Source organism: Vicugna pacos, chromosome 17 (assembly GCF_048564905.1).
Source record: "Vicugna pacos chromosome 17, VicPac4, whole genome shotgun sequence".
NCBI classification, from domain to species: Eukaryota; Metazoa; Chordata; class Mammalia; order Artiodactyla; family Camelidae; genus Vicugna; species Vicugna pacos.
In genome coordinates, this window is record NC_133003.1 from 20,086,903 (window position 1) to 20,112,469 (window position 25,567).

General features: G+C 35.2%; 1 protein-coding gene across 6 annotated transcripts in view; it reads right to left on the reverse strand.

The window, feature by feature from the left end:
• The window catches only part of SETD2 (SET domain containing 2, histone lysine methyltransferase), a 114,286-nt gene that overhangs the window by 87,499 nt on the left and 1,220 nt on the right, over positions 1–25,567 (reverse strand). For 4 of the 6 annotated variants that reach the window (XR_012060626.1, XR_012060625.1, XM_072941150.1 and 1 more), the window contains exon 2: positions 3,690–3,779. The exons of 1 other annotated variant lie outside the window; for it this stretch is intronic. Coding sequence is in view for 3 of the 5 variants with exons in the window: in XM_072941150.1 (XP_072797251.1) it covers positions 3,690–3,779 (90 nt within the window). In the remaining 2 variants the exon portion in view is untranslated. Of the gene's footprint in view, positions 1–3,689; positions 3,780–8,849; positions 8,939–25,567 lie in introns of those variants that run through there. One more of the 6 variants, XM_072941151.1, reaches the window with a different exon arrangement.

Consider the following 25,567-nt stretch of genomic DNA (forward strand, 5'->3'; position numbering starts at 1 on the left):
GAAAATCCCAGGCAATGCAGGTATAGAGATTAAAAACATAGAACAAATATGTGCAAGGAAACTATAAACAGTTCAGTATCACCTGAGTATAAAGTTTAAGGCAGAAAGAAGCCAATAATTAGGTGAAGTAGGAGGCAGTGGCCAGGTCTCTTATGATGAGAAACATTTTATCTTATGAATTAGCAGTTCTCAACATGTTCTGGTGTCCATTCAACAGTCCCTTTGTTGAAGGCAAGATATACATTCTGCTCCATAGCAGAGCATGCAGCGCTCTTAAGCTCACAGTTACATTCTAGCAAACGTGACCACACTGTGTTCCAACTGAGGAATCAGAAACCAAAAGTCTGGTGCACACCAATGTGTTAAAGCATACAGGGGAAAAAGAAGGTACAGAAGGGCTGTAGGATATGACAGCCAGATTTGCATTTTAAGCAGGTCACTCTGTAGGCTATACGGCAAGACTGGAGTACAATAATCTGTCTTAAATGCCCTTTAAAAGAAATGTACAAAAAATTCTTTCCTTAAATGTAGGCTCAACTCCACCATAATTCAGTCCATTCACCAGTGTTCACGGTAGCCATACAAAACGAAGTAATGAAGGGGAAAAATCCTGGCAATACATGGATGAGATCTGAAGTAGCACCAGGGTTAAACACTTTGTCTTCTTCAAAATCACTTAACACTTCACAGATGTGATCTTAGAACCACCACATTTCATCACTTCTATGATGTAGAGTTTCCCCATATGTAACACCTCTGCAGGATGCATCATACTATCAAAAATATCAGTTTAACTGCCAGAGTTTTTGCCTTTATGAATCCTCTAGTGATTCATAAAATAATTCTGTCTTACAACCTACCTAGATTTTAAATTAGTACCATGTGAAGAAAAAAAAAACAAAACAGAAAAGGTACCTGTAGATATCCAAGCATTTAGAGTATCATTCGTATTTGTATCCCTCTTTTCAGTGGACATTTAAAAGCATTCATGCTTGTCCACATAATATACATATACACAAAGTGCTGGAAATTCAGAGGTTACCAGAACCCTTTCCTAAGCCTCAGCACTTCTACTTTGCACAAACAAGTGAAAAGACTAATCCTGACAAACTGTAATGAAAGTCATCCCATGGTCAAAGGACTGACGAAATACTAAAATGTGGGATTTGGACAGGGAAGTGAGGGGAAGAAAAAAAGTTTCATTTCAGAAATCAGAGAATTGCTTTACAGAGATAGCAAGGCATTTCCCACAGTTTGGTAATTTTTCGAAGTTTGTAATAAAAAGAATCTAAAAACACACACACAAAATTTGGGGGACAGGGGAAAATATCAAATATTTCTCATCTTAAAAATATTTCATGCTAATGGAGAAAAATCAAATTATAAACAAGCAAAAAAAATAAATAAAGTCCACAAACCAATCCATCCAGAGACAACTGCTGTTAACACACTGGTCTATAGAGCTTTCTAACATTTCTTTTGTGTAAATGGGCAGGGGGGTGGGGTGGGGGAGTTGTGTGTGTATGTGTTTGTTTAAAACAGAGATCTTTGTTTTCTTTTTTAAGTACAGTAATCATACCACATGCATCATTCTGTATCCTTCCTTATCATAAATACAGCAAGTAAGCAAACAAGGTTTTTAGATCAAAGAAAAAAACATGGAATCACTACAAAAGATTGAGGAGGGAATGATCTTGAGAGAAGGGGATACAGATGAGTGAAGATACAGTTAAGTTTCAAAATAAAACAGGAATATCTCTTTTGGCCTGTATGTCTCTCTGACATCATTAGATGAGAGTTAGAGGAAGGGACAAGGTAAAAGACTTGAAAATTCAAGTATGGGGAACAAAAATGGAAGCAGGCTATAATCTTCAATGTTCCTGCCAAAGTTGGACATGACTAATTTATAACAGGGCTCGTCAGCACACTTATTCTACTTCTGCTGGCAGCATTAGGCTATCTTGAAGCAATGAAAGGCAACAACTGGTGAGTTACTCCAGCAAGCTGGATGGGAAAAAAAGAGGTAGAAGGCAAGAGGTTAAGAGAATTGAAGGCATTCCCCAGAATGTTGAAATGACTTACCTAGAGATCAACAGATAATAGAGTAGGGAGTGAAATATGAAGGAAGCTGATAAACTGAAGGAACGGAGCAGGGACAACATACCAGCAGCTTCAAAGAGTAGATTTGGTGGAAACCAGACAGAGAAGTAGAAGGATATGGTAAAAGAATTGGAAATTATGGTCAGAGTAATATTTTAGAGTTGGGGTACACTTAGTGAGAAGACAATACACGGCTGTGGCCATGGGAGTAGACTGCCACAACAGTAAGAGGATAAGCCCTTTGTGAAAACATTAATGAAATTGTGAGGCCATAATTAATAGCAAGAATCAGCCACAAATGTTTTTAATAAAAGAATACCTTCTTTGGTAAAAAATACAAAATAATGTCAAGAGCAAAGAATAGGGTTTTTGAAGGAAGGCTGATGGAACAAGGGTATGGAAGCTAGAGCCAGGAGTACTGAGCCTCCTGTGCCGCCCACCACAAGAAATAAGGAGGTATGCAAAAACACGCATTTAACTCTCTAGCATGAGATCCTACTAGAATGCCTTATTTGTTGCTTTGAAAAGCTACTACAGAAGAAAAACTAGAGGAATACCACAGCCAGTTTTCTGTCAAAATGTACAATATGTAGATCTGCAGCTTACTGAAGAAGTATATATAAAGAATTTTGATTAATCCATGTCAACACAAAGACAAATCTCTATTAGGTCACAGGGTACATGTGGAAAAAGATTTGAGAGTATTAGTCATAGCAAGCTCAAAGAACCAACATGCTTATTAAAATCAACCAACCAATGAAGTTCTTAGGCTAGGACATAAGAAGTAAAGTTTCCAAAAGGAGGCCTAGTATAATGAGATTTGATAAATATAAGCAAATTGGATGGAAAAGGAATCTATTCTAGATACCATGTCATATAAGAAATAGTTATAGTCAAATGAAAGTATTTTTATTTACTGTGGAAAAAAGACAATTTACAGGATCATAGTGATTTATTTCAAAATATCAGACAACTTAGAAGATAAAATAGTCTTATTTTGCACAATTCCAAAAGTTAGACCTGTGACCAACAGAAGTACAGAATGATAGATTTTAGCTCATTTTAAGTTAGAACATTTTAAATTAGTTTATTTATTTGAAAAAGTAATACATACAAACAAGGGAAAACTTTATCATACAGAGTTATAGAATTAAAATTTGATCTCTACCCAGTGGCAACTATTGTTAAGTTTTGTACATCCTTCCAAAAACTGTGTGCATATATGAGCATATATATCCTTTTAAAGGAAAAAAGACATACACAAATAGAAACATACCTTTCTGCACCTTGTTTTCCTCCACTTAAAGCCTTGGATATCATTACATAGCAACATATTTAGACATAGCTTCAGTTGTAGTTTTACAAGCAAAACAGCTTTTCACGTTGTAAGTCATTGGTATTTTCTTTTTACTGGGAAGTGCTTTTTTGGGTCCTCTGTCAATCAATTACCTATTGAGTTGCTGGTCTTTCTTAACTGCTTTCTAAAAACAAGATGTGAGGAATCTGGACCTGGAATATGTCACTGTACAGGGGTACTTAAGTTTCCTTGTCATCAGAAATGTTTAAGAAGAATCTGGATGAGAACTTACCTGAGATGAGATAGAATTCCTGTTCTAGATGTAAGGCTACAAGTGAGGCCCTTAGAAGTCTCATTCCAGGCCTTCAGTTTATTGAATATCCTGAACCACAAATCAGAAAAGACCATTTTACTTTATCTTGATTTTAATAAGTAAAGACTTTAAAGATTCACTCCTACCTCTTCTTTAACAATTTCTTACTAAAACTCAAATACTCCTCAAATACTTAAAGACAGTATTTCTCACATCTGAGTGACATATGGATAGCCTCTTTTAAAGGGAAAAAAAATTGTTAGATATCTAGGAACAAATCCTAATTTAAGAACACTGACTTAAGAAACTAAAATTAGTCTATTAAAATTTATTTTACATTTGACCCTAGCACAACACGGGAGATTAGGGGTGCCAAACCCCAAACCCCAGAGTCAAAAACCCAGATATATGTTTATATGTAGCTTAACTACCCTCCATATCTGCATTTCTGCATCTACAGATTCAACCAACTGAAGATTGTGTAGTTCACATTATGTTGTGCGTATTTACTGAAAAAAATCCACATATAAATGGTCATGCAGTTCAAACCCCATGTCGTTCAGGGTCAACTGTACTTGAAAATTACCACTGAAAAGTAATGGTAGTTTTCAAGTAAAACAGATTTTGAAACTTAAAAATAGTTGTTAAGGTCTGTAAATTAGAAAATAGTATTATATCAATGTTACTTTCTTGGCACTAATAGTTGTACAGTGTTTATATAAGAAAATGTCTTTGTTTTACAAAGTCCCACTCTACAGCACAGGGAACTATAGACAACGGCTTGTAGTAACCTGTAATGAAAAAGTGTATTATATATATAACCAAATCACTATGCTGTACACCAGAAAGTAATACAACACTGTAAATCAACTATTCTTCAATTTTTTTAAAAGTTAAAAAAAAAAGCTTATGAAATATCCTTCCAAAAAAAAGAAAAAAGCAAGCTATGGAGGGCGGGGGCAGGAGAGTATAGCTCAGTGGTAGTGTGTGCTCAGCATATATGAGGTCCTGGGTTCAATCTCCAGTATCTCTGTTAATAAATAAACAAATCTATTTACCCTTCCCACCAAAAAAAAAAAAAAAAGAATTCTAAGAAAAGAAAGAAAGCTATCTGAAGAGTATGGTTTCACTAAACATTTGTCTGTAGTAAAAAAAAAAACTAATCACCAAGACCTTTTATTAAAATAAACATTTGATCTAACATCAAACAAACAAAAGAAAATGTCCTTGTTTTTAGTAAATACATACTGCAAGACACAGGGGTAAAAAGGCATCGTATCTGTGACTTTCCCTCAAACATTTCAGGAAAAAAAAGTAATAATGTGTGTGTGTACGGAAAGAGAGTAAGTGGGAAAATGTTCACATTTGGGGGATCTAGATGAAGGATATATAAGAAATCCCTATTGGTTTTGAAACCATTCTGTAAGTCTGAAATTATTTGAAAAATAAAAATTACTTCTTCAACTTAATACAGCGTGAAAACCTTTTTAATATCCTCATAAGAGTCCTTCACTCCTTAAGAATTTATTTAAAAAAAAAAGATTATGAAGAGTCTCAGAGATTCTTGAGCCTCAGCTGGAGAAACACTACCTCAAATCTTTCTAAATTCATATTCTGATAGGCATTGATTAGAATAAGCTACATTAAAAACTAGACTCTATAATAAACAGAGTATAAAATTGCAGAGGCAGGGTTTTATGAAGAGGTGAAAATTCAGGATAAAAAAGAACTCGGTCACTCTCTCTTGCCTTCTGAGATGGCCCGCACCCTGTCTATAGTATATCCACTTTAAAATAAACACCCCCCACACCTCATGGCCTCTCTGGCCTTCTTACAGCCTACACTCTTGTCTATGGAGTGTGTATCTCGCTGAATAAATCTACTTTCACTCAAAAAAGAAAAAAAAGAAGGAAATAAAGAAAAGAAAAAGGACAGGAGAACTGGTTGATAACAAAAGGAAGGAAGCCAACAATGACAAAACTGAAGACTATTTCATAACATTGCTTATAACACATCCTAGCCAAGAGGTAAACTTCAATTAGTACTCTGAGCTCTCAAGAAGAAAATTCTGTAGCTTGCGGTATATACTCAGTCCCAAGCAATATTCATGGAGAAATACTTACAGGGAACCCTTCTCAAGTACTAAGTAATTATCCTCAACATTAGGAAAGAAATGGAATTTCACAACTCTAGCCATCCTCCTTACTCCCCTCAATTTGTTTCCCTTTTAGAGTTTCTAAATCTTTGACCTGCTCCCAACAAATACAAATGAAAGTATCTGTCACAGTTAAAAAAAAAAAAAAAGTCAGAATGAATGCACTGAAGTCATGTATGTTTTGACATTAACACATTTAGGCACTTAGAACGTCATACACTCAAGATTTAAAATGCCTCAGATCTTCAATGATATGGAAAAGCACATTAGGGGGAGAGTATTCATAAGTAAAACTTTAATCACCAAAGATCACATCTACCTAGTTCACTGCTTCGCCTATGGTCATACACATTTGCAAACCTCCTCTAAACAAAATGAGTTCATCCTTCTGTAGGCCAAGGTTTTGGTAGAGAGTAGGTGTCTTTACTACCATGAGTTAGCTAGGCCTAAGGTAAATGTGGAGACTGCATCAGAAAGTATCTTTTGCTAGCATACAACTACACTGATGGATTGACATATGACTTATTTTAGAAAAGCAATGCTGTTAACTCTAAGTACCAGTACTCATATCAATTACAAGGCTATTTGTGCCACAATTATTTAAGGATCTACTCCACTGAAGGCAGGCTTGGCTCTGCAATGGCAAGATGTCAAGTTCACAGTCCTCACACCATCAGGAATTTCATGCTTTTTGAAGTAATATGGCACAGATTATGCCAAATAGCTATAACACAAGGTAATAAATAATTATTGCTGTGAATTAAATGACTAATAAAGTGCTTTTTTATTAATTCTTCTTTTTTCAGTTTAACTTAGTCTCACTTTCCTGATTCTCCTTCATGAAAGCACACTTTCTTTAGTATTTATTACTTTCCCTATTCGGATGGCAATGTAACAGAGCGAAAAAATCAAACTTTGATACCTAGGTTAGAATCCTATCTTTACATTTATCACCTATGATTTCTGCCATTAAATTCCTTTTCCTACTCTCCTAGATGCCTACTTCACACATTTCCCTATCCAACATCTCGGTCACCACCAACTCCCCAGCCACTCTCAACTGAGGATCTCACCATTTTGCTCAGTATCCCACCTCTTGCCTTCTCAAGGACTTTCATTTCCTAATTAATTCCTTTTCTTCTGTTGTCAGTCTCTGTCATTCTCTCTCTCCACTCTCATTAGTCAAATTTTTAAATGCCTTACTTGAAAAAAAAAAGGGCAGGGGGGCCAATGGTCAATTTCTTTTTTGGGCTTTCACAGGCCACATTCTCCTGTTTTCTTCCTACCCTCATGGCTACTCCTCCTCAATCTTATTTGTTCACACTTCCTATTCGCTCTTCCTATTTTATTTGTTGCCTTCGTGTTGGAGTTTCCCAAAACTTGATCCCTATTTGGCCTTCCTTCTCTTTCCATCTACTCTTTTCCCTCCTACCTTATCTAATCCAAATTTATGGCTTTAAGTATCATCTGTAGACTGGTGACTTCCACAGCTCCAAACCAAACCTCTCTCTGTACTTATTTACCCAACTGCTCACTGGACATCTCTACTTGGATCTAATTTATCTCAAATGTAACATGTCAAAATGGAACTAAAGATTATTCCATACACTCATACACCGATTGCAATGACTGTTATATACACATATTATAAATTTACATAACAGGAGAAACATTTACATCTTTCAAAAGCTTAAATCACATCACAGCACATACGTGCTTCTCTCTGACTTTACCTCTTTTCACAGTCCCTCCTCCTCATTCCCTAGGTTCTAGCCACATTAGCCTTCTTTCTGTCCCTCAAACATTCAAGCTAATTTCTAACCTTTTTACCTGAAGGTTCCTTTTTAGAATATAATTTCCCCTAATCTTTGACAGACTGCTCCTTCTCAATAATGAAACTCCAAATGTTATCCCCTCTGATATTCTTCCATCATTCTATCTTATGGTACACCTTATTTTATTCCTAGCATTTGTCAATATGAGATTTTTTTCCTTCATTTTGTTTTAATGTAGTGCCCATTTCATCACACTAGAATACAAGCTGTTTTAGGGCAAGGACTGCATTTATCTTGTTCACAGCTGCATTTAAGTGCCAAAAGCTATACTTAGAACATAGGAAGTACTCAGTAAATATTTAGCTGGCATCAGCATACCCACTTTTCTATCTAGCTGAGCTTGTTCTACACTACTCCCCACAAAAAATTTCAATATTTAAGATGGTCTCCTCTAAGTTCAAACATAGATCAGTCTTGACGTCAATAATTTTTCAGACTGCTCTTCATTCTACCATCTTCTTCCCTCTCCAAGCCTCTACACACACGTTATCACTTCCCAGACTCATGTTAATCCTCTCAGCCACATTTCACTTGACAATTACCTGAGCGCGTACTATGTACTCAGCACTACTATCTTTTCTTTATTTCTAATGCCTTTTATTAACATTCCATACACTATTACTAAACTCAACTCCTACATCATATACTTTGAAGAATGACAATCACATACTTTGACTTGCATTTAGTGTTTCTGACTTTCCAAATAGAGTTTAAGCTACAAAGAGACAAAGGTTTTCTTGTCGTTACTGTATAATCGCTGGGTATACCATTCCCATTCCTATCTAAGTTCTCATTACTTTCTGAATCAAAGAAATTCCCTAACAATAGTACCCAGGTTATAACTTTATCATTTCAAGCAATTCTCAGGGGAAAGACCTCAAAACTGACCTGTGGAAAAAACAAGTCACGTGGGCCATAAATTAATTTATAGTATCTGCCATACTCTCATCCAAGAAATAGGAACCATGAAGACAAGTAAATTAAAACACTGATGAGAAATATATATGATTTATGTGGACAATAAAGCCATGTATACCACTGCTTTTTAACAAAGGCCTGGAAACTTTAGGCAAACCACTTTGGAATGAATATGCTACCTTGAACTAATGCAAATGGACTTGATAAACACAAGCACTATTTCTCACTCACTCTAAAGTCCACATCTTCAGCTAGCATAGTATCTCAAACGTAGAGTTCTAGAGTTCCTACTGATAGAGGTTCATGTATACAGATTAAACCTAGAAAAAAATAAAAATGAATGTTATTAAAATTACAGCATTTACAAGGCAAGAATATTCTCACAAGAAGTCATCTAATCAAAGCTATCTCTGATTATATAAATATAGGTCAAAATAGCAGTTCTCTCCCCTATGTCATACCCATTAACTACTCTTATATCCCAAAACAGTTGAAATTTTATTTTAATGTGGAGTGTCTATATAGATAGTAAGTAAAGCTAACTTAGTTTCTTTAAACAAGAAATTACTTCACAAACAAATACAGCTGATCTCAAATGTATCATTGTAGTCAGTGAGGAAAGGTCAGACTATCATCCCAAATGTTAACAACTGTATGTGTACCTGAATTATGTTTCTAAATTTGTATTCCAAATTAGCTTTCAGGAACACTTGCATGAAGTGAACTATGTTCTCCTATTAAAGCAATCTGTTTTCCAAAACTCATAACTGGACTGAATGGGGATCTAATATGAACACTTTGGGACTTGTTATATACAAATGAGTTTCACTACTGTTATTGACTATTTTGAGTTAAAACTCTTCAATTATCTGTTTTATTTTCCTCATTAGCAAGATGTGGGAGAGGGGACATCCATTACCAAATAACCTTCAAAAGACAGAACACATAAATGCTAAAAAAATTCATTTTTAGTACTAGCTAATGAATTACAACAGAAAGAGTTGAATTTCTTAGTGACTTGATCACATTATGTATACTATTGTCTTATAGCCCAATTACTAGACCACCATCACCATTATAAGCAGTTAAAGGAATATTTTCCACTTTTCAGGTACTTCATTAAATGCTTTATATACATCTAGCTCATTTGATCCTCAAACCTAAGAAGGGTATACTATGTATTTGTAATCCCACTTTTACAAATGAACAAACCTAAAGTTACAGCTAGCAAAGTGGCAGAGTCAAGTATACAAGCTGTTTAACTGCAGAGCTCTTGCTCTTCAAGTCAAATATTTATTACCTATTACACAGAACTGGGAGGAAAAGGGTAAAAAGTTTCAGAGAAACATATTTTGATTCAGTGTTTTAGTAAATGTTTCTGCCTAGCAACAGAAGGGGCTTTATCATGAAACAAAGAGTAACAGAAGTGTTCAAATTAAGAGTCTTGATGATCAAGTAAGTGTCTGTGTTTCAGGGCAAACAGATGGTGAGTAATAGTTGTTCTTTATAGGAGAATTCTAGTTAATAAATGCAACAATCATCAATGGCAGCAAAACCCAATAGATGAAAAGTTGACGGAGAACTTCGTAATTGATGGATCAGGCTGACTACACCAGAATTCACTGGTTAATTTTGATATCACTAAAAGCAAGACAACTTGATAAGTGCCCCTCTGATATGATGCAATAGGTAACTGATAAACTGCTGGCAGGAGGGAGGAGTGAGGGGGTCTGATGTACCTACCAGTCTCCAAAAAACATAGCAAACATATAATAAGACTATCATAGATAAAGAAATTTGAAATCTGGTAATCACACGATTATTTAGATTCTGATTTTTTAAAGAAATGAACAGGGACTGTGTATTAAATAACATTAAAGAATTATTGCCAAATGCACTAAGTATGACAATGGTATTGCAGTTATTTTTAAAGCCTCTCTCTCAGACATATATATTAAAGTATGAAATGATAAAATATGTGGGGCACTTTAAAATATTCCAATAACAAAAAAAAGTGGGAGACAGATGAAACCAGAATGGCAAAATGTTAATAACTGTTGTAGCTGGATGAGTACACTGGGCAGGAGCAAGCGGTATTCATTCATTATACCATTCCCTATTGTATGAATGTTGGAAATCCCCATAATAAAAAAATTATAATGCTTATTTACAATACAGAAGAGGATAACAAATCTTCCAACAAGTAAACAACAAGAGACCATATGTGCACATGCCCCAAGCAAAGAAGTGTGCTGGCAAAATGTAATTCCTATTACTATCCTATCACCACCTACCCACAATCAGGGTCCATTCACCTGATTGTGGCTAAGCATTAATCCCTTGACCCAAGCAGAAGTAATCACCAGGATTTACCCATCTGATTTAGACTTTACTTCCATGGCCACAGAACTTCACTCCCCAACAATAAAACAAAAAAATCCTAACTATGTAGCCATGGTAAACATTATGCTATGCTGGAAAATATTTTCTATAAATTAACTTTTGCCAAACAGCATCAATACATAGTCTACTTTAGAGTCATTTTATTTGAAAAGACTCAAGGTGAAAAACTAAAAAATAATTCAGCAACAGTAAATACAAAATTATTTGGGGTTTAGGAAGGAATATTTTCCACCCATTTGTCAATCTTAGGATAAGTCACCACAGTGCTAAATTTTCATTTCCTGTGAAAATTATCTTTTGAGTTCTCAAGGTAAACATAAAAACAATAGAGGAGTATTTTGTACATCATTTTGCAAATTAGAAATCTGGATGTAATTTCCACTTCCAGATACCGAATTCCAGATATATAATAATATATAACAAAAAAGCTAGCTAATCTATAATATACTAGTACTTAAAAAAAATGCAGTCTACGGCCCTGGCCATCAAGTCCCTAGCTACTTACAAATATCCCAGTAAATCACAGAGGAGCATTAAGTGCCATCAATAAATAGCTCACTAGAAGAGGTCACATTTATGCTCTATGACAAAGAAATATTGTTAAGTTGACAAGGTAGATGCACCTCTCACAACAACAAAGGGTAAAATAAAATGACAGGACTACGACTTAGAATTAACAACATAACTAAGACCATATCCAGAAGTCAAACTAGGCAGCTGGTTTTCATGCCGACATCCAAGCCGACACTGTGTAAACACTGTAACTAGTACAGTAGAATGAAAAAGTACTATACAGTTCAGCCAAAGCTTTCTATTCTAGAGCCGTCTATCCAGAAGGCATGCCTCAATTCCTCTTCTCCCCAATTGTATGTTTTCAAAACACCTGATGGGGAAGCACAACAGTATAATACATAAGTTAAGAGCAAAAGCTTGAAAGTCTGTCAAACTAGATTTGAAGACCAACTCCAATACTTTTTTAACACTTTTTAACCTGCTACTAAAAAAAAGGAGGGGGGGTGGCCAAAGAGATGATCTACAAAGCTGAAATAGTAGTACTGTAATTGCTTCAAAAAGAGGATGAAAGGAGAACATCTATTTAAAACCCTTCACATAGAAAATATTTTCTAACAATGCGACTGCCAAGGGGTTAATATCCAAAATACATACAGTTTTTACAACTCAATATCAAAAAATCAAACAACCCAATCAAGAGTATGGGCAGAAGACCTAAACAGACATTTTTCCTAAGATGACTAACAGGCATATGAAAAGATGCTTAACACCACTAATTACTAGAGAAATGCAAATCAAAACCACAATGAGGTTATCATCTCACACAGTTCAGAGTTGCCATCATCAAAAAGTCTACAAATAATAAATACTGGAGAAAATGTAGAGAAAAGGAAACCCTTCTTCTACACTGTTGGTGGGAATACAATTTGGTGCAGCCACTATAGAAAACAGTCTGGAGATTCCTTAAAAAACTAAAACTAGACTTACCATATGATCCAGCAATCCCACTCCTGGGCATGTATCTGGAGAAAACTCTAATTCAAAAAGATACATGCACCCCCGTGCTCACAGCAGCACTATTTACAACAGCCAAGACATGGAAACAACTTAAATGTCCATTGACAGATGACTGGGTAAGGAACATGTGTTATATACATACAATGAGATACTACTCAGCCATCAAAAAAGAACAGAATATTGTCACTTGTAACAGCGTGGATGGACCTAGAGAATATTGTCCTCAGTGAAATAACTCAGAGAAGGACAAATACTGTATTATCATTTATATGTGGAATCTAAAAAACAATACATCTATACAAAAAACAGAAACAGACTCAAAGACATAGAAAACAAATGTATGGTTACCAAAGAGGGGGACAGTAAATGAGGGGTATAGGATTAATAGATACAAACTAGTATACATAAATTAGATTAGCAACAAAGATTTACTGTACAGCACAGGAAATTATACACAATATCTTATAATAACCTATAATGGAATATAATTTGCAAAAAAAAAAATCACTATGCTGTATACCTTAACACAATACTTTAAATCAACTATACTTCAATTAAAAATAAAATAAAAAGTAAAATCTTCCATATAGTATCTGTCACATAGTGCCCAATAAGTGGGAACTGTTAGCAATCTGAATTTTAAGATTCTTTGATTAACAATAGTCTTCCCATTAGAAAACAGTATGAAGTAGTAAGAGCCTTGTTCATTTTCATGGCCCTAGGTACTGGCACTGATACGCTCAGTAAATAATTTTGAACAAATAAAGAGCAGAGAAGTGGAGGTTGGAGATGAAAGGTAGAGATAGACCGAGGGGAATGGCAAAAATATGTAGTAGTCAAAGAGGGTGAGGGAGTTAACACTTAACTGTGGTGTTCAGGCCAGCATTGGCTGGCTCAGTTTGTCACATATTCACAGGTATAGAAACTGAGTTTGGAAGAAGAGCTTGGAAATTATTATAGCAAATATAACCTTGACCAGTGATGAGCAAGCTTATATATTTTTAAGCTTTTTATTTTGAAATAATTACAGACTGGCAGGAAGCAGCAAGAATAGTACAAAGAGTCTGTACTCTTCACTCAGCTTTCTCCAGTGGTGACATCTTACACAGCTGTAGTCCAATATTAAAACCAGTTAATTGGGTTGGGGGCACAGTTAACCGACACTGGTACATTACTGTTAACCAGATTAGACCTTATTTGATTCTCACCATTCTTTTTTAATCTGCATTCATATTCATGTGTGTGTGTGTATGTGTGTGTGTAGTTCTACACAATTTTCTTCCATGTATAGATTCATCTATCACCAACACAATCAAGATACATAGCTGTTCCATCAGTGGTGTTGTATTTTGAATCTCTGATTTTTTCACTTCATTTTTCTAGAAATCCCTATCATAGATTTAAAAAGTACAGGATAGACTGGAAAAAAAGAAAGCCTGGTCTTTTATTACAGATAGTTCAAAAAATGCTAACTAAACTAGAACATGTACAAATTGGCTTTACTCTATTTGGAAAGTCCTACTTTCTAAATAATTGATAATTGTATTTCTTCTCCTATGGGGTAGTAGATAATGCCGAGTTGAAACATATACAGAAAGTCCCCACTTTTTCTATGACAGGGTTTTACTGCTACCTAATAAAGTCCTATTCTTCATTCCTTTTACTCCTATCATACCCAATGGACCAAGGTAAACAAAAGCCAGGATTTCACTTAAAAACAGTGCCTCCAGAAGAATGTAACATGTTGGGAATAAACAGACACCATGACCCTAAAACACAAAAACAAAAAGGCTTCCCAGAAACTGCACAGTTCTCATTCAAAAATCTTTTGGATTTTTTTTTCCTTCCCACATTCCTAAATATGTGCTAGAATCATTCCTTACCTGGAGCTTTGAGAAATTTTTCAATATGTTCAGACCACATGTCATTTATTAGGACATTTTCTTCCAGCTCCTAGCCATACTTTCTATGCTCTAATTTGTTGAAGTATGTTTAGGACCCTGTAAAGTACGTTTCCCTTTGACACTAATAGCACATGCTAAGGGAAGAATGAAAGGCTTGAAGAGTAAAAGGGAACATATGCTCCTTCCTGTTGGTCACTGTTCCTATCTGTACTGACCCATTACTACATGTCATCCTGGCATTGATTCCAGTCTACTTTTTCCCCACAATCCCAGACCAGCTTGACTGCAATTCCTCACAGACACAAGCACCAGCAGTCCAACACCCCTCCTTCAGAAACCTCAGATTCAGTGGGCCCTACTGTAAGGTTCCAGGTTCTGGTAACCACACCCTCTTCCCTTTTTTCTCCCAGCCCGAGGGTGAGTAGCTACTTCCTGCCTTTCTATCTGTCAACTCAGTGTCCCTTTTTCATTTTCTTAGTTCTCCAAAAACCCTTTTAACCAATTCTTTAAATTAAATTCTGTTCATTTTCTTAGTTCTCCAAAAACCCTTTTAACCAAGTCTTTAAATTAAATTCTGTTCTTCTGACCTTATATAGAGGAAAACAACCTGAAAGTTTAAAATTCTTTCCTTGAAAGCTTGTAATAAAGGAAAAACATAAAATAGAAGTAATTATTTCAACATAATTGTGATATTCATCATTCGAATGCCAAATTTGGGTATAGGGAACTTCTTACCATGCCACTCTAAAAGCATAAAACTGGAGTGGGTCATGCTTTCCTGAAAACTTAACACATTTAAAAATTGTACATAAGCAGTCTTGGAAATGAGACACTCAGTATATGATTGTTCATTAGTGTTCTGGAGCAAGTGTACGCAAATTTTCTATAAAGAATCAGAAAGTAAGTATTTTACGCTTTGCAGGCCATGCAGTCTCTGTCACAACTATTGACTGTCAAAGTTTTTGTGTGAAAGTATCCATAGACAAGTAAATGAATGAGCATGGCCGTGCCCAAATAACACTTTATGGACATAGAAATTTCAACTTTATATCATTTTCACATTTCACAAAATACTATTCTTTTGTTTTTTTTTTAACCATAAAAAATGTAAAAGCACTCTTAGTTCACGGGCTGTACTAAAATATGGAGGCAGGCTGGATCTGGCCCACTGGCCAGTTTGCCAACCTCTGTTCTAAATCATCCCTCTTACAAAATCAAAGTATTATGTTCATTGATGGGTGCAAAAAAATTACTCTAGCAAACCTAGGTTTAAATTATAATATAGGGGAGAGAGTATAGCTCAGTAGTAGAGTGCATGCTTAGCATGCACAAGGTCCTGGGTTCAATCCCCATTACCTCCATAAAAAAAAATATATGTGTGTGTGTGTGTGTGTGTATAAACCTAATTACCTCTTCCCCCAAAAAAATCCCCCAAAATTATAATATAACTAATCTGAAACATTAATGAAACAGAACAATGTCATTTACCCTCCTCAAACTTTTTTTTTAATGAAAACAAAAGATAAGAAAATTTACTAATAGGGAAATTTCAAAGCATGATGAAAGTTCAATTTAAATATTTGCCAACCTTGTATACCTTCTTTCTACCTCTAAAGAACCATAAAATAAACACTGATTTTTAAATTAGTCTTGAATAATGTAAATTTCTGAATCAGAGAATCATTAAATTAGGGTCCTAATGATGTTCAACTTAGAAAACTTAGGTTAAAGTAGTAATGGTCCTATTCCCCAAACAATCCTTCAAGTAGAAAAAAACATCTATAGACATCCAAGCAAATTACATATAAGTTTCTTATTTCAAAGTAACCATGACTGTATAGTCTCTCCTGTTAATCCACAACTACTTTGATTCTCTAGTATTAACAATGAGGAATGATGTCTCCTTGGCATCTTATGCTCGCACAAATATGTTCATTACTGCTACTTGTGAACTGTGTACATTTTCCCAAAAACTATGAGTTAAAAGTCCTAAGAGCACCCTTGAAGTAGGATACCTCAAGACTTGGACAAGGTATGCACTGATAAGACATAAGTAGCACAAGTATCACTATGGTAGCATGCATGACATGAGAAAGACAAAATATACATTACCCCTCTCAACAAGAGACAAATTATCTTCATGTATACCTCTCCTGGTTTTCCCTAATATATGGAAAGACAACAAACCAAGGCATGAGTTTCATATGGGATTAAGAGTTCCTAGGAGCTCACTTCCAAATGAAGATTTCAGACTATTTAAGGCATTATTTAAGGAGTAATCTTGTATGGTTCATATATCCAGTGTACTTTTTGCTGAGATGATCTCCAGGCCTCTATAATCCTCTAGACTATACTTTTACAAAGTTAGACAAAGTAATAAACTCAACTAGGGAATCCCCTGACCCCTCCTTATAAGCAACTCAAAACTAATCCAGAAGACCTCTAGGAAAATAACTGAAAAAAAAGAAACCGAGTTGATTATGAATGGCACTTATTCCAAACGTTACTTCTTAATATCATTAAAAAGGTAGTCTTTGACAAACTGGTAAATGAAGAGACCTTTGCTCAAACTGTGGTACTGCCATTAAACTAGCTAGTGAGTATAGCTTGAACTTCTTTGGGCCTTATTCTCCTCCCTTATAGAGACAGTAGCTCCCATGACCTTTAAAATCAAAGCCATGGTAAATCACAATAAAGAGTGAGTTAAGGGGGAAAAGAGTTGCAAGCCACAGGAATGAGCATTAGGTAAGGGAATAACCACCCACTCCCGACAGACAGACACGCACACACACATACACACAGCACCTTTTATGCTGCTCAGCAATTTTTACTGGGCAGCAAATGTAGAGGAATCTAATTGGAAAAAGGCATAGGGACAATCTTCCCTTTGTACGCTCTCCTTCAGTGTAGCTCTCAAAACCATCTTCTAACCACTTTTTTTTTTTTTTTGCCTAATTCCTATTCTTTCAGATTAAATTTAAGTTTACATCTTCTGGGCAGCCCTTTCTGATTACCCACACTTCTACACCACCAGCCTGGGTTAGATATCCCTGCTGTAGCACTTTGTGCTTATTTCTGTATCCTTATCACAAGGTAGTCATTCAACAAATGTTAGCTTAATAAATTAATAGTCAAGAGTTCAATCTCAGCTAGTTCTTCTAAACAAAGTTTAAAAGGTTCAATTATAAAGAAAAAGTTTAAATATAACTTTATAGTTTCATTCAGTTTAAGGCTTAGAAAAAATTTTTTTTTCAGTTTTCTATGGTAGCATCATCTATCTTTACAGAACAACAAAAGCGTCAATTTTTGAAGTACCAAGTTCTCTTCCATATTTCAATGTCACAACTTTATGGTATATCCAAAAACACCCCTTAATTTATCACTGCATCTGTAGTTTCCTCACTTCTTTTTGGTCTCTAATATTCATAAAGAGGTAAATGAGACTATTGATTAGAATGATTTAAACAGAAAGACGACTAAATAAGAGTAAAACATGGGGGCATAGTTTAAATAGGTTAGCCTTTCTGGAAAATACGCAAGTATAAAAGAACTAAAAAAGCTGAGGGGGAGGACTGTTCTAACATAAAACACAATACACTATCCTACCTAAAGCAGCAATTATGTTCTTTCTCAGATCACCATCATGAGATTTCCAATTTTCACTGGTTTGTCTCCACCAGGACCAACAGAAGCATAAAAAGTACCTTGAACACCAATCATTTTCATCAGCTCCACATGTACCACTCAATTCACTGACCTCCTCTCTCCTAATCTAATAGTTATTTAAATAACATCAGTAATTAATAATGCTGCTATTCACTCTATCAGGAAAACAGAATAATGATGGTTATGAAGAATCAGGTCAACTTAAACATTTACTAATAAGCACATACCACTATATACCCAACTGTTAGTTACTGAGATTCCTCTATAATCTTGGATTTTCTAGTACATGGGACTACAAATTCCCTTAGGTTCTAGCAACAGAACCAAAAAGTCTAAGCCATCTCAGAGAATGGATGAATATTAAGGTAAACAGGCTCTGATGAAATGTTAGCCTTTCTTGATGCTCTGTATCAGTAACCACTCAAAGAATATTAAAAGTTGGAGAATTGTAAAAATACACATAGATACAAATACATCTTTTTAAATATTTATATGGAATAAATAGTAATAATGAAAATAAGAATACTCAAGCATTGGGTATGTTTCACAAAAGCACACAGCTAACAAATTAATTTTGCAGCTAGCATATGCACAGCTGAAAAAAAAGTCCTATCATAAGCCATGTTCCAACTCCTGCCCCAATTTCGTATCCTCTGATACTATCATTACCTTTTCTAATAATAAAAAAAAGTAGTCAACGAAAGACGAGCACCAACCATTTTCTGGTAGTCTCACTGTCTCTCTATAATACACATGAGCATTACTGTAACTGAAGAAACAACGGCTTTATATTTAACTATTACTATTTCAATTTCTTAATAGTTATTAATATTACTTCCTTATACCAACTGTTAACCTGCTCAAAAGACTATATACTATACTTTTCATAATATTGACAATTGGTTTCCTAAATAATTACACGATAAAAGTTTTTTTTTTTTTTACTTTTTAATGGCTACAGTAAATGTAAACTTAAAGAATACACCTATTATAGTTACTCTGAGCAAAAACTCCAGGAGTACATTTTTACTTATGTCTAACAGAATGTTTTATTGTGCCTCAACAAAATTCATGTTTACTACAGGTAATTCTTAATTTTCAGCGCAGAAGCAATACCACAAAATGTGCAGCTCATGTTTTAGAGTTGCTACAGATATTAAAATGGATAAATTAATGGAAGAATTATATATTTAACCAGGCAATTTTACAAATATTTGACAAAAATAATCTGTCTATTAGACAGTATGTAATTAATAACTATTCACCAAGAGGCCAAATATCAAACCAAAGACTCAAAATGCAAGTTAGTCCCTCAGTCTCCAAAGAGCTAATCATGAGGCAAATATTGGTGATTACTATATAGCCCTCCACGAAAAGAGTCTCTAACTGCACTTGGCAGGAAGTGGGCAGCAGGAAGAGCTACAGTCAAAAACCACCACTTGCTCCAGGTTCTTGCAAGCCCACAGCAATGCTCCCAGGAGGAAGACTCTGAAGCTGCCTGCCAGCACAAACTCCTATCAATACTTGCACCATCCCAAGGATGTTTTTACCTCTGAGATGTTAGCATCTGACAGCAAAAGTATTCTTAAGTAAAAGACATCTTTAGGAATTCAGACCAACTTTAAACATCCACCTAAATGGCCAAAGTATTTGCTCAGTTGGAAAAGATACTGAAGTAACCATTAGCTTAATTGAAAAAAAAAAAGACTACCAAATTAAACATAAAATACATTATACATGAATTCCAAAGCTAAAGGACTCAAATACAACATTCTATTAATATATGATAACCAAAAATTACACAAGGTAACTACCTCTCATTTGATTCCATGAAAATACACTTCCAAATATAAATACCGGTATGAAAAACAACAAACCTATTGAATTTTCAGAGGACCAGCTTACTGGCTAGCTTCAAACCAATCATTTTCAGGAGACTGCACTCAAATATCTTGAGTTTTCTCTTTAAAATAAGCAACCAACTAATCAAAGCAGAGCAGGAATAAAAGCTATTTAATCCATCAGCACCAGACAGGACAAATAGAAATAAATAAGTATGTAAACATTTTTTGAAGAAGACATCTTCTACACAGCATAACATGTCCTAAGGACCTTTTAAATTGCTTAACGTGATAACCAGACACTTAGGAAAATTAAGCAACTTAACACAGTACATTTATAGTATAGAATATTCCCTGTTAGAAACCACAGCTTATATGTAAATGCAAGCATGCAAATGACATAATAGATAGAAAAAAAGTAGAATGATATGTGTAGCAGCATGACTCTGTTTATGTAAAAACAAAAATCAAACAAAAGATAAGGTCTGGAAAGGTATACACTAAATTGTCAGCAGTGGTTACCTCTTGGGGTGTGGGATTTGGAGAGTTGGAGCCAGGAAGATAAATTAAAGACAGATTTTTACTTTTTCCTCTATAAACATCTGTATTATCTTACCCTTTGCAACAAGCATTTACTGTTTTGATAATTAAAAAAAGAAACAATTTCAAACATATTACCAGACACTGTTACTGTTCTGGTAATTAAAAAAAGAAACCATTTCAAACATATTACCAGACATTGTCATTGTTTTTAAAATAACACATTTATGATTGGTACACAGAGATAATAAAAGTAGTAAAGTACCTCCAAACCTTCAATTTAAAGCTCTATCCTCAGAGATTAAAGGAGTAAAGACAAAGAAAATGACAATTAAATGCAATGTGTAATCCTAGACAGAAAAAAGAGGACATTACTGGCAAATTTAAATATAAACTGTATATCAGGTAACAGTATTGTTATAAATGTTAAATTGCCTGAATTTGGTTACTACACATTGGTTAACTAAGAGAATGTTTGTTCTTAAGTAATACTATGAAATATTTAGGGGTGAAGGATCATGATGTCTGCATCTTACTCTCAAATGGTTCAGCCAAAAATAAACAAGCACATGTACACATTTTTATATAGAAGGATAAGGCAAATGTGGCAAAATTTCAACTACTGATCATTCTAGATGAAAATATGGGAATTCATTATACTATTCTTACAACTTCCCAGAAAGTCTGAATTTTCAAAATAAAAGATTCTTTCTCCCTGAAGAGTGGATCTCGCTCAGAGAGAAAAAGGATTCTAAACCTGATTTTCAGGGACTCTAGGTGTAAATGTTTCAATTAATATGAATTGTCTCTCAAGGTCTTAGAATAATAGCTCTTGGTGCACTACAAAATAAGGTGTTCTACAATACTCTAGAAGAAATAACAGAAACAAAGAAACAGGTCAACTTTTGATTCTAGCATATGTCTACCTTAGCTTCTCTGCAAAAATTGACAATGCTCATGGAACAACATTAAATATCATGATTGAGAAAAATTACATTTGTTAAACAGCAAATCATAATGCATTTTGATTTTTAAAGGGGGACTAGATTAAATCAATTAGTCACTATAGTGAAAAGTGGCAGAAAAGATATGGAAATACCAAAGTCCCACTAAGGAAACTATGACTGATAGATAACCTTCTATGTATAAAGTATGTCTTGGCAGTTTTAACATTTCTTAGAAAAACACAACTGTATCAACAGTTGCTTGATACCTTTCTAAAGACACAATGTGTCAGTAGAAGATTGGTGGGCCTAAAATCTAGAAAAGGCAAGAGCAAAGAGGGACATGAATTCTGGAGAGGTATACTATATCCTAAGTACTGAATATTTCACATCAGGTTTTCCATACTCAGCAGGAAACCCTCCAAGTAATACTTTAGCCTCCCATGTACCTCAGTAGCCCAAAGATGGTACCCTGGCCTATAGAACATACCTTAATCACTACAAAGCTATTTCTCTTATAAAATAACAAAAATTGAGTCATGTTTGCTGGCTGCAAAGCTACTAAATACTAAAGGTCCAGACCATATGTGGAATCTGGTGACCACTTTATACTTTTTTTCAGTTGGCTTCCTATAGCATCTCTAGCCCCATCGTAACTTAGATGAATTATGAGAATTTTATGAGAACACGACTTACCCACACTGCGTTATATTTTATTTGAACATGCTGAAACATTTTTCCCTGTTAAAAACTTTATTTTCACCAAATTCATGATGCTTTTCCTCGTAAAGTACTGTTTTTTCTAGCTGCATCTTTCCATCCAATACTAATAATAGTTAACACTGTCCTAATTCTTAAATCCTCATAAAACTCTTTGCAGAAAATACTATTATGATTCCCACTTTACATATAAGGATACCAAGGCACAGAGTCATTATGAAACTTGCCCAGGTTCATTAAGCTATTAAGTAAAAGAGGTGAGATTCTAAACCAGGAGCTATGGCTCGAGTCCAGGCATTCAACTTTTTTTTTTTTTTTTTGCCTTGGACCATTCTGCAGTCAGATGAAGGCTGCAAATTCCTTGTCAGTTTAATATTTTTAAATATATGAAATAAATTGCAAATGATTACAAAAGAGACCAATTACATTGGGGACAAAAAATCCAACTATGTGATATAGTAATATATATGCTTCTTAATCTAGTGGTAGATATCCTATCTACTGTAATTTCTATGTAATGATGAACACAGAAAATATTCTGAGATATCTACAATAACCACAGCATATTATAATATCTGTAATTTGTACAAGTAGTAAAATCACAGGTACTGTTAATAGTACCATAGTTTGCTGTTCAGATTAAAAGAAATGGTGACTTCCAGTTAGAGGTTAGTGAGAAGATAATTTCATACCTAAGTTTATGGATGCCATCCACGTTAACACTGCCCACTGTAACAATCCTGTTAACACTGCAGTTTAAAAGGACCAATGGGGGCGATGAGCGGTCATTCTTTCTACACTGGATCCTTTAGTGATCTCATCCAGTCTCGTGGCTTTGAATACTACCTAAGTTGATGACTACAAAGTTTATCTCTAGTTCAGACCTTTCCCCTAAATTCCAGACTTGGGTATCAATTCAATCCAAATGTCTGAAAAGCATCTCAAACTTATCATGTCTAAAACTGAACTCCTAATCTTTCCCCCAAACTTGCTCTCCTAACAGTCATCCCTATCTTAGTTGATGACAATTCTATCTTTCCAACTGCTCAGACCAAAAACCTCAGAATCATCCTTGGCTCCTCTCTCATATGCCACATCTGATCTACCAACAAATCATATTCATATGAGCTTCAAAATATTCATTCAGAAGTCAACTATTTCTCACCATCTCCTGTCACCACCTTGGTACAAGTCACAAGCATTTCTCTCCTAGATTTCTAGCTTCCTTACATACAAGTCTCCCTCTTTCTTCAGTTGTTCCCCCTGCAAAGAGTGATCCTTCTGAAGCTGAAAGCAGACCATGCCACTCCTTGTTTGAAAACTCCAGGCAAAGTCCTTATAAAGGCCCTACAAAGTTCTCTGAAATCTGCACCCTACTTCAACATAATTTACTATTTGTTGTTCATCCCATTCTAACCAAACTGAGAACTCACTGGGTCTGTCCCAGTGCCCTGGAACTAACTATTCCCTCTACTTAGAATGTTTTCTTTCCAGATATTAACACTGCTAACTCCCTTCCTTTTAAGTCTCTGCCTAAATATCACTCTCAAGAAGGCTCACCCAGTCCACCTCATTTTAAATTTCAACATCCACCCTAGAAATTCTGGATCCCCGTTACCGTGTTCCATTTTCCAAAGCACTTACCTTTAAACAGTCTGTATTATTTATTATGACTCCTCACTAGGAGGGGTGCCCACAAGGGCAAAATTGTTTTGTACACCACTCACCCCTAGTGTGCCTGTTTAACACAAAATAAACACGTGTATGTTAAAAGAACAGCACTTCTATCACTGTAAAGTACTTGCCTGTGTCTTTCATTAGAAGAATTCCTTGAAGACTCTGACTAATTTGCAGTATCCTCAACACCAGTCCCTGGGCCTGCCCAACAGCATAGATACTCAGGTGATTATAGCGATTTTCACCTGAAAACACAATCCTATATGCCACAGAAAAAAAAAAGCCAGGTCTTACAGCTGTGTCTGATTAAATGGGTAGAAAGACAACACAGAACATCAGGTTCCAACTGTTACTTCAAACTGAATTTAAGTTTTGTGCCTCATTTCTCTACCTATCTAAAAAACATTTCAAACTATCTAAAGTCTAAGAAGGGCACTTGGTCATTCCTTCCCCCAGCCATGTCATCACCTCACAGGCCTACCTAATCTTTCCATGATTGACTTAAAATCCTACCTTTGAAATTTTCCTTAATGACCCCAGCTAAAAGCACTTACATGGTGCCATATTCTGTGCCAAGTGCTTATAAAACATTCTCATAAAGTTTCTTCCATTATGACACCTATTTCAAAGATGAGAAAACCCAAACTTAGATAAAGTCACTTGTTCAAGGCTTAACTAGTGTTCAGATCCAGGTCTGTCTGACTCTGAAATCCAAGTTCTTTAACACTATACCACTCTGCTCTTCTCTCTCTGCAGTGGCATAAGCTCTAACTAGCTTATATGCACTATTTCATGGGGTTTGCTGTTATTTGACTTCTCTAGGCTTCAATTCCCACATCTGTAAAACATTTGATAATTCTTTGTGTACTCCATGTAGGTTAATACACACACTTATTTCAGCACTTAGTCACTATTAGAAATCGAAAGCAGTGAAGACCTAAAAGCAGTGAAAATAAAAACTCCAAGACCTTGCATAAAACAATAAAACGTACTTGATTCCTCACCACACTCATATCCACCAAAGATACAACTTCTGAGTCCATTTCCCCACACAGTATGAAAAATTATGTTTTCCTCCAAGAAGTGTAAGAATGTGATCTTTAAAGCTTCTGGACTTCACCAAACAACCCGGTGAAAGGAACTGAAAGCAGGTACTTAGCTCATTCGGGAGCTAGCATCTTATTTTGTACAGCACAAATACTCAATAAGTGTTTATTGGATCATGATACAGATTTTTTTTTTTTGAGGTTTTCCAAGTCTCAAACCAAAAGCCTACAAACACAAGCCTTGTAACTGGACTGATGCTTGTGCAGTAAATCAAAGCAATCTAATAACAGTAATGTTACACTATAAGCAAGAAACTGTGGAAAGATAAAGCCATATTGAGACAACTTACTAGTGCAAGTAAGACATGGGTTTTGTTTCAGAAAGGCAGAATCATTTTTCTTTTTGTGCAGAGATAACCATCAACAGAATCCTTCTGTGTGGAAACTGAACCTGAGAATTATCAAGTAAGATCCAGTCATTTTTGGACCAAGGTGAAAAGACTTGGCAAAGGGTTCAAAAAAAGTCATAGCAGAACTAAGGTAAATGTATCAAAAGAGCAAATCTCTCGGAATCGTTCTGGTCATAAAAGTGACAGTTTCATTTGGAATCCCTATCAACGGTTAAGTTTGAAATGAGTCGTATATTCTTAGGTCTAGACTTCCACCACCAACAGCAAA